The sequence below is a fragment of the Chanodichthys erythropterus genome, chromosome 4 (assembly GCF_024489055.1).
Source record: "Chanodichthys erythropterus isolate Z2021 chromosome 4, ASM2448905v1, whole genome shotgun sequence".
Taxonomy (NCBI): domain Eukaryota; kingdom Metazoa; phylum Chordata; class Actinopteri; order Cypriniformes; family Xenocyprididae; genus Chanodichthys; species Chanodichthys erythropterus.
The window spans coordinates 19,336,222-19,353,384 of record NC_090224.1 but is presented as its reverse complement, the minus strand read 5'-3'; the positions used below and the strand labels follow the sequence as shown (position 1 = coordinate 19,353,384).

At 37.8% G+C, this 17,163-nt stretch overlaps 1 protein-coding gene across 1 annotated transcript; it reads left to right on the top strand.

Annotated features, from left to right (window-relative positions):
• On the top strand, nt 1–11,681 carry tfap2b (transcription factor AP-2 beta). Its single transcript, XM_067383287.1, has 7 exons — nt 1–240; nt 618–1,073; nt 2,220–2,277; nt 3,811–4,030; nt 4,301–4,419; nt 4,973–5,114; nt 9,800–11,681. Exons 1-7 carry the CDS (start codon nt 214–216, stop codon nt 10,098–10,100), a joined length of 1,323 nt encoding a protein of 440 aa, XP_067239388.1. The 5' UTR covers nt 1–213; the 3' UTR covers nt 10,101–11,681.
• Nucleotides 11,682–17,163: the final 5,482 nt, after the last annotated feature.

Genomic DNA, 17,163 nt, shown 5'->3' with positions numbered 1-17,163 from the left:
CGGACGGAGCACTGCGCACTCTGGATCAGAACGCCGGATCGGGAAGAACAGAACCGAGACCTGGAGCAACAGGGTCCTCTAGGAGAAGTCATTTGAGCTGAAAAACCAAATTTTTGCTCCGCGTGTTGTCATGAGGAGTTGAGGAAGGAGCGCGTTTCTTCAGGCGAGCGTGTGTCGTGCTGTCGCGTGTCCCTCTGCTCTTATTCCGCCCAGATGTTAGTGCACACGTATTCCTCCACGGTGAGTCTGAGAACAACAAGAAAGTATTTTATTGTAGCTGCGTTGTAAAACGCACTGTGGGAAAGGCGGCGTTTTGCGAGATTCAGATGCAGCTTAGTTGCCTGTTTAATTATGCGTTCGCCCCAGTGTGTGGTTATATGTTGTTTTAGATGTTTTGAGGAGTTACTGCACATGAATCAGTCAGAAAATACAAATATTTTGAAATCTTACATACTTTCTAGGATCACTGCGGATGCCTAAATATCCTTTCGATAGCTATTGTTGGATTCGATCCAGCAGCCAGACATCCAAAAAGTTCATTATTGTTTTTTAAATAGAACATTAAGGTTTGCATAGGTTCGCTTGTAATCGTGTTTCTATTCTGTTCTCGTTTGAAGGACCGCCATGATGGGGTACCGAGCCACAGTTCCAGACTGTCCCAGCTGGGTTCGGTCTCTCAGGGTCCGTACTCTAGCGCTCCGCCGCTCTCCCACACACCTTCCTCGGACTTCCAACCGCCGTACTTTCCCCCGCCGTACCAGCCGCTGCCGTATCACCAGAGTCAGGATCCGTACTCACACGTCAGTGACCCGTACTCTCTGAACGCTCTTCACCAGCCCCAGCAGCACCCGTGGGGCTCCCGTCAGAGGCAGGATGTGGGCTCGGAGAGCGGAGGTTTACTGCCGCAGCCTCGAGCTTCTTTACCGCAGCTCTCGGGTCTGGATCCCCGGCGGGACTACTCGACCGTGCGCCGACCGGACGTGCTGCTCCACTCCACACATCACGGGCTCGAGGCGGGGATGGGCGACGGTCTGTCCCTTCATGGCCTGGCGCACGGCATGGAGGATGTGCAGGTTGGCTTTGATTTTTGATTTTTGGCTTGGAAAACAACCTCTTTTTGGGGATAGAAATTCCACAGATACGTGGAATAAATCATTTAGATTTTTTTTCTTTTGCAGTTAAGATAAGCTAATAATTTTATTTAACGAATTAATTTAGTTTTGATAATTTTTTTTCATCTTGTATACTACTGTTTTACAACATTATAATATTATTGAGTACAGCTCTATTATGACAATTCTGTATTTTTTCAGGGTGTTTTCTGACCTGTTGACATTTTCGTTGACACGCTAAACATTTTAACAGATTTCATTCTTTCCTTAACAATATGAATAAAAGGAGTCTTTAGCATGCATATGTAGCAGCTTAATATTTAAAATACCCTAAAGGCTAGCTTGTTATAATTTGTTGTCGTGGTAAACACATAAAAAATTAGAGTATATTTTTACGTTATAACTAATAATTAAAACCATTACATTGCGGCCTGCGTTAAGAAAAACTGTTGTAACTAAAAAAATTGTTGCAATGGCTAAAAATGAAAACATCACAAACAGCAAATCTGTTAAGGCTTCATCTGGGTTCACATTTCTAACCATCCGTTTTTTGATCAATATATGCACACATCATATCTAATTTCGTCAATTGACAAGTTTATATAAATTTAAAGGCAAGGCCTGTCCCCGTTCAGTTGACTGGACAATGACTGTCTGCCTCTCTTCCCAAAATAATTATAAAACCTAACGGACATCTAGCTTTTTTTTTTCTATTAAAAAAACAAGGGATAGTTGTTTAGAATTTATTATTTTGTTTCAAATAAATCCAGATGAGTTTACGTGTCCTATCTAGGCAAAACCATTAAGAAAACTCATCCAGAAAACATAAATGGAAAATTGTAATTCTGAAAGATTTGTTAAGTGAAAATAATGGTATGAGACCTCAACTTAATTTAAAAAGCAATTTTTTTAATTGAAATGTTCATTATTTGAATCCGAGTTTTCCCCCCTTGAAATGTACTTTAATTTTTTTTTTTTTTTGGTGTAATCCACTTGTATTTTCTAAAGTAAACAGAAGGTTGTTGTCCTGAAGTTATCTGAATTTTTATAATTGGCTGTGGGTTTTGTTCAAACGTTAAATGCTTTCACGTTACGATGTCTTTTTAGGCTCTGGAGGACGCAAACAGCGGGATGAACATCCTGGATCAGTCAGTCATTAAAAAAGGTAAATGGGAAAATGGCTGGAAGATATATTCTAGTACTGTATTTATGTGATAATGTCATATTTTCAATTATCGACAGCAACTTTTTGGAAAACGTTCTGATATAAATAATCACTGTTTTATGGATTTAGGGCAAAAAGTCATTTCAGGTGAATACACCTTAGCACACCCTTTTACGCATGCGCTGAACCACCTCTGGAATTCAAATGATGTCACCTGCCTTTTCTCTTACCTTTGGACGCCCAGTCAAAGCAAGCGGAATTGGAGGCCATTGAATATTATTTTTAGGATCATATACTATTAGGATCGAACAAAGGATTTCGAAATAAATGTACCCTTGTTGTAGGTGTAAGTTATTATCAGTTGTCTCTTATTTTATTATAATCCAGATGTAGGCCTATGTATGCCTAAATTTTCTACATTTTCTTTGGACAAAAAATCGGAAACATGACTGTGTAAAATCGACATTTCAGTACCACTTTGTTGACAGGCTATAATTTCTCTACGGAGGTTTTGATATATTTACTCTGCGATAAGGCCTTCATGCAGTCATAAGAGCTCCAGCAACAATCCCTGGGCTCGTGTTAATATTTGTCCGTTATGAGGGACGTTTGCCGGTAATTTAGTTAACGGAACACGGGCCTCCCAGAAGAGACGGCCTTTAAGTGGCCGCTGTGATGGATGGTTTTCTGAGCGCAGATCTCGTGAGCTCGTTTAGAGCTCGTTTTCTCTATTATCCCCTGTAGAGATCTCCGCGGGCTCGAGCGCTCGTTACCCCATTAGCGCTTAAGTTAGTAGACGTCATTTGACGATCAGCTTGTGACAGTGTGTATTGAGGGGTTGAAAATAAGTGGTTAATGTTATTAGCTCTTGTCCATCGCCAATCGATAACACAACAAATGAGCTCAGTAGTATTGAAATGCCAATGTGGAAACAAAAGATGATAGGAAAGTGTGACTGAATTGGGGGGGAACCAAAGGAAAGCACTAAATATTACTGCCTGGCAAGATTTGTAAGTGTAATGCTAGCATCTCATTCACGTTGTTGGAAACTGTTAATGCTAACCGCACAAACTGGACCATGGATCAACATTCCTTTTCAATTTAACACAGTTGATGACAGATATTAGCAACATGCTTAGATTACATCATTAATTAAATAATAATAATAAACTGTAGGCTTTCCGCGCTGTTTGCATTTGCGGACAATTCTGGCTTGCTTTCTATTGTACGTGGAATTAACGTATGAAAACAGGAGCACGCGCTGGCAGCTCCGGGCGCGTGCGGGGTGACCCTGACCAGCCGAGGGCTCGAGCTCACGGCGCTTTCATGTGCCAAGATTTCACATTACATAATATTCTCACAGGCTGTCTGTAACTAGTCTAGACATTGTTTTAAAATAATAGCACCTCTTGTTTTATCGCTGGTGTCATTTTGCGAAGCAAATACACTATGTAAAGCGGTCATCATTCCCAAATATGAGTAGGTCTATATTAAAGGACGTAGCTTAATTGTCTATTTGATCCTTTTGCACAGTTCCAGTTCCTCACAAGAGCGTCGCTTCTCTGATGATGAACAAAGACGGTCTAATCGGCGGGATCTCCGTGAACGTCAACGAGGTCTTCTGCTCGGTGCCCGGCCGCCTGTCGCTTCTTAGCTCCACATCCAAATATAAAGTGACGGTTGGCGAGGTCCAGCGGCGCCTCTCTCCGCCAGAGTGCCTGAACGCCTCTCTGCTTGGCGGGGTTTTGCGGAGGTGAGAACATCATATCCGCCAGAATCCAAATTATAAGCAGTGTAGAGGTCAATGCATTAAAGAAAAAAAGATATTACAATCAATTTGAAACTCAAACATCAGGGTTCTGCTGTTAGCATTTTCTTGACTTGGCGGACCTCTTTTTGAAAGATTTTTATTATTATTTATTAGGCTTCTGCCAATATGTCTGTATATTAATTATACATTTTCATGGTGTATCTTTGTTGTCAATCGTCATAAAACATAACTAATTATCCATTTTCTGATCAGAGCGAAGTCGAAAAATGGCGGTAGATCACTGAGGGAAAAGCTGGAGAAAATCGGCTTGAATTTGCCCGCGGGGAGACGCAAAGCAGCGAATGTCACTTTACTGACGTCTCTAGTAGAAGGTAAAGCAGGACATCTGATTCCGATTCCCATTTTCACTGATTCTTTTCTTCATATCCTCGATGTTTACTATTTGGGAGTGTAGGCCCATCAAACAATCACCAATTCTAATGGAAAACTAGTTTTCGGAACGTTATAGACCTAGTTTATCTGTTTAATCGTGGATCTCGAATAATTTTACAATTTAAGCCTAAAATGAAAATTTGGACTTACGAATGAACCACGATTATGATAATTGAAATTTTATTGCTTAGTTTTAGAGTTATTGCTTAGTTTTAGAGTTAGTTATAATCTGATTTTCTTATCTTCCTTGATGCAGTGCAAATAGTTAGATGCAAAAGCACTGAAGCAAAATTGTACCAAGCTAATTTCATATAATTATTGTTGCGACTGTCTTGTTGATGTTGCACCGCAATTTTTCATTTGTTTCAGACTATCTTTCCCTCCAGTTCAGTTACAGCTACGGCTGTAATTTTGTAGCCTATAAAATATTTTCTGCGAAAATGTGGAGTAGTAATTCGCTTTCACTATATTGTATTTATTTTTCATTTCCAGGAGAAGCTGTTCATTTGGCTCGGGACTTTGGCTACATTTGTGAAACTGAATTTCCTACAAAGGCCGTGTCTGAATATCTGAACAGACAGCACACAGATCCAAACGAACTGCACTCACGGAAGAACATGCTGCTCGCCACAAAGTACGTATAATTCTTGACGTGTCACAACGTGTTTGTTGCATGTTTAAGTGATATTTATGCCTTCGTTGCTTTCTTTGGAAGCTGGTAACCGCTTGAGCAAATGTGTAGCCACATTTCGAGGTGAATGTGGAATCCATCACGGATTGCTGGGGAGTGTGTCGTTTTGATGGCTGTCCGCTTAGTGCCTGGTGCGTTTTGACACGTTTAGCTGGTTTCTAATGAGGCAGTTCAGGCCCAGCAGAAACACGCGTCTCTTATCCATCTCAGCCTGGCACCGAGCTAGAAACTCATTATATTTAAGTGAAATGTTTCAAGTCTTAAAGTGCCAGCTTTCCCCTTGAAGTTTTGCCTAAGGTCATCCCTCCTCCCTCGCCTCTCCTTTCACAGTCTGTCTGTCAAAGTCCCGTCAGTCAGCCCGCGCCCCCGCCCCTGCACGCGCCTCGGGCACTCGCGTTCTGTCGCTCTGGAATGAGAGAGCGAAAGAGAGGCGCGCTGCGCTCTCCCGACTGGACAACAAGACTGTTTGTGGTTCTGAGACGCGAAAGCGAATGTGGGTCAAAATCTGACAAGCCCAGACAACTGCAGATGCCGCAGCAGGGCTCTGCAACACTGCCAGTTGGAGGCATTTGAACTGTTTGTCACAAATGACCTTTTAGAGATTGAAGTGTGATCGTTTGCTCAGATTCTTATTTGAGACTACATTGCACCTCAACGCATTATTATTATGAACACATTACACAAGTACTTTTGGGTACATGCTGTTAAAACGAAAAGAATTTAATATGAATTCATGTTTTTTTTCATGCATATATTCAAAATGAATCAATTGTAAATGACTTCAACGCTGCAAGTTTTAAAGAGCATAAAATATGAATTATTGTGACATTATTATAGGATCTTTACTTTGGTCACACTAGATATTTAAACTAAGCAGACTGAGACATGTGGAGGTCAAATGTTGAAAGGTCATTAGTATGTCAGGCCATCTGGGCACATGGCTAAAAGTTCTGCCTGTATTTTTTTTTTTTTTTCTATGATTCCCCAAAGCAAGAAAGGCATGAATATTTAGTGCACTACCTCTTTCAGGAAGTGAAACATGCTGAGAACGGAATATTCCGCTGTAATGACAGATAAAGACACTCTCCCAGTAGACTGGAAGTTAAATTGATGGCTTTATTCTAATTGATGGGCTTTCCTCTCAGAAGCAGAAATATGCAGACTTTGCTCTGAGGATTTAAAGTTCTGTATCTCTTTTCTTATGTATGGACATAACTCTGGAGAGTTTCATTTAAAGTTGATGTTATCCTTTTTTTGTCCATTTTGTAGATTTTTTGGGAGGAGACTTTTGGTCACAATGTGATTGGGGGATGAGAAATGGGTCTTTTACCCATGATTCCCAGGGACACAACAGAGCTAGTACCACCATTACTAGCCTGAACCGGTCAGAGCACCTGATTCCTATGCGTTTTCTATTACTCAAGATAATTAAGAATGTCTTATCTTAAAAATAAAGGTTCCAAAAGAAGGTTTTGATGCCATAGAAGAACCATTTTTGGTTCCCCAAAGAACCTTTCAGTGATCAGTTCTTAAAAGAACCATTTTGAATAACATTTGAGAACATTTGAATAATCTAAAGAACCTTTTCCCACTATAAAGAACCTTATGTGGAATGGAAAGTTTCCATGGATGTTAAAGGTCCTTCATGGAACCATCAATGCCAATAAAGAACCTTTTTTTAAGAGTGTAGGCAATTACATCTTCATTATGAGAGACACTGATGCACAAACATGCTGATATATTGTAATCTTTGATCAGTGAGAGTCTGACATATTAAAAGTTTTCATGAATTATTTTCTCATTTGATCAATTTCATCATAAATGTCCAAATGCTAATTTATGGATGAGGGTTTTCAGAGTTGCTATACAGTAGCTTTGATATTATGTATGAGATTCTCCTTTATAATCAATATTTCACACAAAGTTAAAAGAATATGTAGATTTATATATAATATGTAGAAATATCCATGGCAGTAAGTTGACAGCTTCTGTTGTGGGCTTTTTAATGGAATCAGGGTTGGTGTCTGTTCCATTTGACTGTTTAATTCAACTTAAATTCATTTCTTGAAAAATGTATGCTGTAATCCATGAGCGAGCAGGTCGCTTTTCCTTAACTGATACAGAAGATCAAGCACAAGCCTTCTGATTTGTTCTGATAAATGTGAATGAAGAATTTGTCATGCTTGATGTGCCAAGAAAAATGTCACGACATTCTCTGATTGGATCACAGCTGTGTAGATGGTGAAGGAATTGGATAGGACACAGTTAATACTAGTGCGACTATGATTGATCCTAAAACCCAGCTGACTAGTCTTGTAGGCAGAGCATGTCTAGACCCCACTGTGCCATTAGCAGAATGTTGTGTATTAATAGGCATTTTAATTGGCATTATTTTCCTACAGAATAAGAAATGAAGTTCCTCCAGTGACCTTGTGCAGACACTCAACATGAGACAAGCAACAATACATATAACAATATTCACGATACATACAGATAAAGAACAGCAAAAAAAAAAAAAAAATGTTATCAGACAGCATATATGAAATTTAGAGCATTATTACAATCTTTAAAAGAGCATTATAACTTTTCCCTCACTAGCCATTGTAATATTTACACTTAAAAATTAAGGTTCTTTTTAGGCATCTATGGTTTCACGAAGAACCCTTAACATTCATGGAACCTTTCTGTTCCACAAAAGGTGAAGGATTTTTAGATTATTAAATGTTCTTTTCACCAAGTTCTGTTAAGAACTGTTGACTTAAAGGTTCTTTGGGGAACCACAATTTGGTTCTTCTATGGCATCGCTGTAAAACCTTTTTTTTTTTCAAAGTGTACACTGTAAAAAAAAATTCCGTAGTTTTTACAAAATAATTTTGGCAGCTGTGGTTGCCAGAATAATTTTGTAAAAAATACAGAAAAACTGTAAACACATTTACAGACAAACAGTAAATTTTACAGTATAAAACTGTAATTTAAGAAAATTTGATTGTAAACCAATAAATTCAACAATGCACACTACTACTAAAATCTGTTTTGTACTGACAACCACCATAAGAATGCAGGTGGTAAAAGAGAAAGCCACATGAAGAATCAGAGTTCATCACAAGTAGCTTTTCCATGAGCTGAAGTATATACTAATATAAAGGAGTCATCCACGCAAATGCAAAACACCATCATGGTAACCCACAATACTTACATAATGCAATAAACATTCATTAAACAACAGAAGATGTAACATAAAACCCTAATGTATATAACTGATAACCAAAACTATTAAGAAACATGATTATTTAAACAAAATACTTTCAAATGTGGAGTGTCACACAGGGAATTGTGGGAACATCAGTTTACAGATTTTGACTGTAAATTATACATTGATTTTGTCTTTTTTACTTATAAAAATTGTAAAAAATTTACAGCATTTTACTGTTAAAATTGCATAAATTTCTGGTTGTAGCGGTTTTACAATATTTTATCGTTAAAATCACATTCATTTTTTACAGTGTACACTTAGAAAGCATATATTTAATATATAAAATATAGCCTATTATTTTATATAATGAGAAATGTCTTAAATGATTGCATAATTCACATTTATTGGGTCATTTTAATGTTTACGAGCTGTTTAATTCATAAAATTCAATAAAACTAAATTATTTAAATCTAAATCCATAAAATGATCACATGATAACCTCTAAAAGGTTCTAGATATGACGTGCCTGACAGAACCCTTTAAGGTTCTATAGAACCTTTTCTTCTAAGAGTGAACAGAATAAGAAAGTTCCTCCAGTGACCTGGTGCAGACACTCAACCATAAACACAACAATACCCACAATACACTCTAAAAAAAAAGAGGATTTTCACAGTGATGCTGTAGAACCATTTTTGGTTCCCCAAAGAACCTTCAGCCAACAGTTAATAAAAAGAACCACTTTTTTCTTAGTATGAAGAACATCTTAATAATTTAAAGAAACTTTTTCCTTCCAAAAGAACCTTTTGTGGAATGCAAAGGTTCCATGGATGTTAAAAGTTCTCCATGGAACCATAAATGCCAATAAAGAACCTTTATTTTTAAGAGAGTACACTACATACAGGAAATGAACAGTATATAGTACAAAAATGTTATCAGACAGCAAATAAATTTAGAATTTATATCTTTTCCATCACTATTGACGGTGAGACATACAAATAAGTAATTTTTGTTCATAAGTGTATTTCTCCAATTCTACATTTAATAACTATAATAAACTCTCCCTCTGGCAAGATTTCCTAGTTATTAAACAGAAATTATGGATTGTCTTACGGTAATGGAAACTAAGAAAATTCTGGATTTCATCTTTGCACAAATATTTGTCAAAGCGTCATGCTATCTGATGTTCCATCCATACAACAAAGACTGACAGACCATAAAATACACATATACTTTGCATAACTGCAGCAATTTATTATAAATGAAGTTCTCAGTCTGATTATTCATATACAGATTACAAGCTGAATTTTAAACTCTGTTTATAACACCTCGGGCAACATTTACGTGTCTATGAAAATGCAAGATAGAGAAATGAACGGCAGGTTGTATTCCTTTGGATGGTCTGTGATTTGGATTGTCTCTCTTCCTCTCTTCTCAGGCAGTTGTGTAAGGAGTTCACGGACCTGTTGGCTCAGGATCGCACTCCATTAGGAAACTCTCGGCCTACGCCCATCCTGGAGCCAGGAATCCAGAGCTGCCTGTCACACTTTAGCTTCATCACGCACGGTTTTGGTTCTCCAGCCATCTGCGCCGCCCTCACGGCTTTGCAGAATTACCTGACTGAAGCCCTTAAAGGCCTCGACAAGATGTTCCTGAACAACCCCACTTCCAACCGACACACACCTGCAGACGGACCCGGCTCCAAAGGCGGAGAGAAAGAGGAAAAACACAGGAAATGAACTGTGGAAATACGATATCAAGGAAGGAGGGTCGTTGGAGATGTTCAGAGATTCTATAAACTCTAGTTTTATGACATTGCGTTTTACATTCTGGGTTGAAGGTGGAGAGTGGACGACAGATCATGGGAAAACGAAAGGAACGATTGACTGGAGGACACGAGTCTGCTGTGACACGTTCACCATCTTCATCTCATTCGTGTGCGAGTGTGAAAACATTCAAGGAGTGTTTGTGAGTGTGTGTTTTTGTGTATAAAAGTTTGACATTTTACATGATGTTAGACGCAGGCTGTCCTTTACACACGTGCTCATGAATCCGATACCTAATATTTGAGTGTTCGTCGGTGTAATGGCCAGCACAGAGCACACAGGTTTGCTTGGGATAATGTTGGAGACACTTTTAACTACTATATTTAATTATACTTATTATACAGAATTATTGGTGCACACTTCTGCAATATTAAAATACATTCCATTCAGCCTTCGCCAAAACTACAGTACAACAAACATCTGTTCATAAAAGACAAAAGTGGCTGTTAAGTGAAACATTTGCTCCATTGCTTGAAAGAAAGACAAATTATTCTAATATAGGAGATTTTATTGCATTTATTGCAATGAAATTGAGTGTTAGCCAAAAAGAGGCTGTAAATGTGCAACAACAAAGAGTCATGCTAGTTACGGTCCAGTCCATCACTGATGTCACATCCATAGTATGATCTATACTTTGCATAATCACAGAAGTTCATTACAAATGAAGTTGTCAGTCTGATTATTCATTTAAAGATTACAAACCAAATTTTAAACTCTGAGATTTAACATATTCTTTCAAACACCTCGGGCAATATTCAGAAAAGCTTGCTTACAAAAATTCAAGAAAGAGAAATGAACATGTATTTTTTGGTTGTTTTTCTTTGTATTTGAAACTGCTATTGCTTGTGCTGTCTTGGCCATTTGGTTGTGAAAATGTGTGGACATTTTCAGTTGCTTTTAACATGGCAATCATCTTTGCTGACCAACTGAATCACAACTGGGATTTCATCTGTTGCTTATGTATTTTTTTTTTTTTTTTTTTTAATATATGCTAACATTTACACAGACTTAAATCAACATAGACACAGAAAACACATTTTATGGCCTAAATATGGTTTATTTGGTTTACAACCCTACATCAGCTGAATGGAAGCTTGCTTTGACCGTGGTGTTGACAGCGTCAACAAAAAAAAGACTTTTGAAAACAGACATAAAAAGGTTCTGCATATAACTGAGGTAAATAAGGACAGGTGACCGCGCGTGCTGGAACGCGGCCACGCGCAGCCTTTTCGCGCTTGCCTCAAGCGGCGTGGGCGCGCATTTTCTCAGTCCCGCAAGCTGGATTATAGCCTGTCTGTCAAAGTTAATATTTGGTTTACTGTGTGAGAAAGGTTCTTTTATTTATGTTTGTATATATTTATTTATGCTTAATTTAATGGGCGTTTGTACATAGGAATAGACTGGGTCGTCTATCTGTGACTGTCTCTGTGCGTGGGTGAACGCTTGTTTTAGATAGCATCTTGTATTTTTGTTTCATAGATACGGTGTTATGTGGTGAAGGCTAGAAGTTGGTTCTTGTCTGGTGATTTTCATTTACCTCGAAATAAGAATAAAACGTGTGTTTTATTGTAGGTGTTGCTGTTGGTTAACTCCTTGTGTTCTTGTTTCATGCGTTAACGTGACAGTTCAAAGACGTTTATTAAAGTAGTTTTAATAAAAAGTGCCTACATCCAGAATAACTCAAATTAAATATCAGATTAAAAATATGTTCACGTAGTCCTATCATTAGTAATTATTTTATTCGCATGAAAGTTAATTTTCAGTCAGGCAATAGTAGTCTAGCATACAGGTGACGTCTTAAAGGCTAACATTGGATTTGCAAACGATATTTCATTTTATTTCAGGAAAAACATCCATTAGTTTTCTTTTTTCTTTTTTTTAATAATTAGTAATTAGCCTACTGAATTATGTCATCATAAACCTCCAACATATAAATGTTATGTAGGCTAAATGTTTTCTTTAAAGATAGCCTAGCCTCTCACGATCTTGTTCCTTGGATATTTCTTTTGCTATAGTTAGCATGACTGCAACAGAAGTAACTGAAACAATGAAAAGCCAATATGAAAAATAAATAAACTGTAGTCTATTAAATATCAATGATCTCATAATTGTATTAACAATATTAGATCACAATATAACTAGGCTACTTTAGTCCTAAAGCGTTGTTTACGGTTCAGCTAAAGATGGAAGGGGCCATTTATAAAAAATAGCCTATTAAAACGTAAAAATCGGTCATTGAAAGTCTTAGCCTACCTAAAATTATTGTGAATGCTATTATTATTATAAACATCTCGTAATATTTTCATTATCACGCTTACTTGTAATGCAATCAGTAGCTAGAACTGAAATCAACAAGAATCGTAAACGGAAATGAGAATTCTGATTCTGCATCTTCCCATCTCGTTTTAAGGCAAGCAAAGAATGCCAAAATTGATCGAAAACAATCCCTTGAAGGCGTGTGTCCGCGGTCACGGCAGTAAAGTGAACTCATATCCCGGCCGCAGGTCAGACCCCCGCGCGCATCAGCTCGCGCTGGTGTATTTAATGCGGAGGAGCGCGTGGCCTGCGGGTTCCGTCGCGTGACTCGTCATGCGTGAAGTATTGTGACCCAGGTGCAGCACCCGCATGTCCGCGAGCGACGTGGATCTCTACGAGATTCAGAGATTTCTCTTCAGCAGAAAAAGAAAAGACTAGCCTCGCTCTCACCCACGGGACCTGAAACAACACAAGCCGAGATCTTTCATCCTTCCCTCGAACTCGGTTCTCATTACCTCTAAAAGAAAAAAAAGAGAAAAAACCCAAAACAATACAACAAAAGCCCATAAGACCAAACCCATGTCTAATATCACTGATTTTTATACTCAATAATACTTATTGACTTTAAACAATAGCTGTTTTTAATCATACACATCTAAAATCAGTAGGCTTCCCCCCCAAAGCATAAACAAATAAAATGTGCATCAACAAAATGCCCTATGGGAAAGGAAAGCTCCCTGATTTTATCAAACAACTGATACCATTTCCAAAGTTGTAACTTGCAACTAAACATTGATGATTGGTTGTGAGGGTGGGCTATATGTAAAAGTTGAAAATCTCTCATTAAAAATCAATTTTATCCTTTTAATTCATGATCAAAAGAGGGACACAAAGGGATGAAGACAATGACAAGACATAAAATATCGAATGTTTGATACATTTCATGCCTGAATCGGTCATTAAAATGGACCTGAGGTGAAAGAGACTGACGTCCTAAAACTAAAGGCTTTAAAAAAGTCTCTTTTCCATCAACATATTTTTTTCGGGATGAGATGACGAAGAAGAGCTTTGTCTGAACGCAGGTCCCTGTGCTCGCTGTCACGCAATGGACTGTAAAAATGGTTTATCGAGACACGCGCCGGGCGCGCGTAATTCCTGCTCGAGGCGGGATGACCGCAGGCAGCGCGAGCCTAACTGATCAACCTGGATATTTCATTATTCATTAATTTACTGTTTAACAAATCCCGCTCATTATCGCGGGAGCGGCTGGCAGGATCCGCAGTTGGTGTCAGGCGTGGAGAATTGGGCCATTTGATCCTGAGCTGTTTTTTTCTCTCTGTGTGTATTATTATTATGGGCTATTCAACATCCCGAAACAGCTCGAGATCGTCATGAATAATAAGCAGCGCGCGAGCTTGTCAAAGCCCGTTGAGCGTGACACAGCCTGTGGATAAAATCGAGGCGTTTTTAATATAACCCCCACTTCAGTCACTATTTGGAAAAGACAAAACATCACGCTGATAAACAAACGGAAATATGCGATTACTACGGCAATGACACGCGTCCACTGTGGACGAGAGGGACATCAAAAGCAAAGTGTCTCATCAGACGGTTTAAAGGTTCTGTAAGCGATTATTTTGAAATGCCAAACACATGCTCTTCTACCCGAGATACCACTGAAATAAGTGCCCTGAGATAACACACCTGCCTCTGTGAAAGCCCTAGGCTTTGTAAACAACAAAAACTCGGGAAGCGGCCCGCCTTTTTGTAGCCAATCAGAAAACTTTAGCCAATCATAAAGGCGCTCTATCGCTGTCAATCATTTTGCGCGCCTTCGTATGTTTGTGATGATTTGAAGAACGTATTTTTAGCAACATGGCGTTTGGTTAAAGGGATACAGGCAGTTTAAGTGTGGTCTAAGTTAGCAAAACGGCATTTTAAAGCACATTTAATAATACAACACAACAATAAGGTTAGGTTTTGTTATCTTTTGCTTTGACGAAAGTGTGTAATGGGTCACAAATTGACCCTTTTCACACGTCACGGTTTCTCAGAAGCGGAAGTCGTCATAGTTGGTGAAATTCCATGGCGGTGAATGAGAGAATACATTAAATATTTTTTTTTGTGTTTCCGTTTGCTCAAATAGCAAAAGAATAACTCAACAACAGTGTTTCCACAACTTTCAAAAAGAGGAAAAAAGTAGAGAGAGATTGATAACGGCAGTCAGAAGAGAGAAAGATGTCAGCTTTACCGTCACTCCCACAGCTGCTGTAGCCTATTAGAAACACCCTCACAGCAGCGTTAACTAGTTTTTTGTAATTTGATGCAAAGGTAATATAATACTAGATATAGTGTTATAAATGTCGGCAACATACATTTAGCTGATGACCGTTAAAATGTCATCACGGTCTTTTCACAGACTGTGATGACGCGTTTTAACGGTCATCAATATCGTTAATCCTGCATAGTTTTTTATATTTTCATTTTAAAAAAAAAAAACGTATGTACATGTATAACATTATAGGCTACTTAGTATTATATTATCTTTGCATCAAATTACAAAACTAGTTAATGCTGCTGTGAGGGTGTTTCTAATAGTGACAGCAAAATTGAAATAATAGTAAATACTTCTCTCTTCTGACTGCCGTTATCAATTGCTCTTTATTTTTTCCCCTCTTTTTGAAAGTTGTAAAAACACTATTGTGGAGTTTTTCTTTTGCAATTTGAGCAAACGGAAACACAAAAAAATATATTTAATGTATTCTCTCATTCACCGCATATTTACCCAACTATGACGACTTCCGCTTCTGAGAAACCCGGAAATGTGAAAATGGTCTATTAATATCAATATAAATTGACCAACAAACAAATAGCAAAATAAGTGTAAATTTGTTCTAATCACCTTAGGTTTTGCAAATCATCTTAGGTTAATTGCATATGATCTTGTGATGAGAATCATATGTTAGTGCATGAAGTGAATAAAAAAAATCAAAATACCATTTAATCAAGTCATTTAGGTTTTTTGTTTACATTTAAATTGGATCAGATCATAGCATAATGCAATAACTTTCAACAAATTAAAGTGGGCTTTTTATAATATTATTGACAAAAAATATCACACTAGTAGCCTATGCCCAGAAACCATCCCTTAAGAAATGGCTGAAGACCATAAAACAGGCACTTAAAAAAAGGAAAAACTGCTTTCATACATTGTCACTTCTGCTCTAGCTTCTGCACTGCTCTGATTTACATTTGAATCTCCACTATTATTGACTCCTGTATGATAAACTGCTTGTGAGTTTCCTCGTTTGTAAGTCACTTTGGATAACAGCATCCACTAAATAACTCAATGTAAATGTAGGCCTCTTGCAGTAGTGAATGGTTAATCAATGTCATGTCATCTTTCATTAACTGAGCATGATGTCGTTAATGGTTGTGGCGTACAGTCTCTGTATGCATAACTTCAGTTGTGTTTAATGCTTCATTGAATCAAAACACCTCCCATGACCTCCTCCTTTACCGCTGCTTTTACCTCGGCTCTGCATCTTCCTTCATTCCACACTGAGGTTCAATGACAGTTTCAAAGCCAAGAACATATTGAGGTCTTCACTCCAGGTAATGTATGTGATTTGAGATTCTTCAAGCGTTACTTAAGTTTTGCATTGAAGTTAGTTTGTAAGCAGAAAGAGAGAACAGGCTATAAAGATGTTTGTTTTGTTTTTTTTGTAATTTTCCAATACGATTCTCCAGGTAGCAAACACAGACTGCCTACCAAGGCAGTATACTGGTTTTATTTGATGTGTGTTTGTGGTTTTGCCTCATTGGGTTTGTGTGAGTAAATGATTGATTATGTTCGGCTTTGATGTTTCCTCTTACACACACACACACACACACACACAATCGTAAACAAGCTTATAGTCTTTTTCTCCTCGAACTTGCTTTGGGAACTTGTCATTCTACTCAGCATCTCAACTGATAATACAAAAGTTCCTCTCTTGAATGTCAAATAACTTTGTGAATTAACAGAAAATAATTAATTACTTGGCCCAAAAATTCCAAACACTAAAAGCTTGTTTTCCATTGTGGATCCTGAAACATTTCGAAATATTGTGCACACAAAATCAAACTGTCTTAAATAAATGTTTGATATTTTTAAAAAAGATAGAAAAACTATAAAACTAATAAATAAGAGAAAATTCAACTCCACCAGTTCAGTCTAAACTATTGAATTTCTGCAATACTCTGGGATCTTTAAAAGTAATTAAATGACCAAAACGGATGCTGTTGAATTGACCAAATGTATTATATCAGGTCTGTGAATGTATGTTTGTGAGTTAGCAGCTGGTGCTGGTGAGACGAGAAAAACAGGTCAAGGTTATGAATCCAGAAAACACTCATTCTTCTCTGTAACATGTAGACATAATCTGAGTTATCACAATGTAAAGGATTAGTGTAGGCAACAATGAAAAGGCTGTCATCATTTCCTTACCCTCATGCCGGTCTCCAAACTCCTGCTCTTTTCTATCCAATGAAGGCATATGGGATAGAATGGTATTTTATTTAATCCCTGGGGGAAAACTGCATTACAGCAAACATAAATCGCACAACAAGAAAAACAACTAAATACAATATAAAAATACAGAAAAAGAAATACACTTAAAAATCTGATGTAGGATTTACTTTGAAACAATTTTCACTGAGAAAATGCTAGCAAACATCA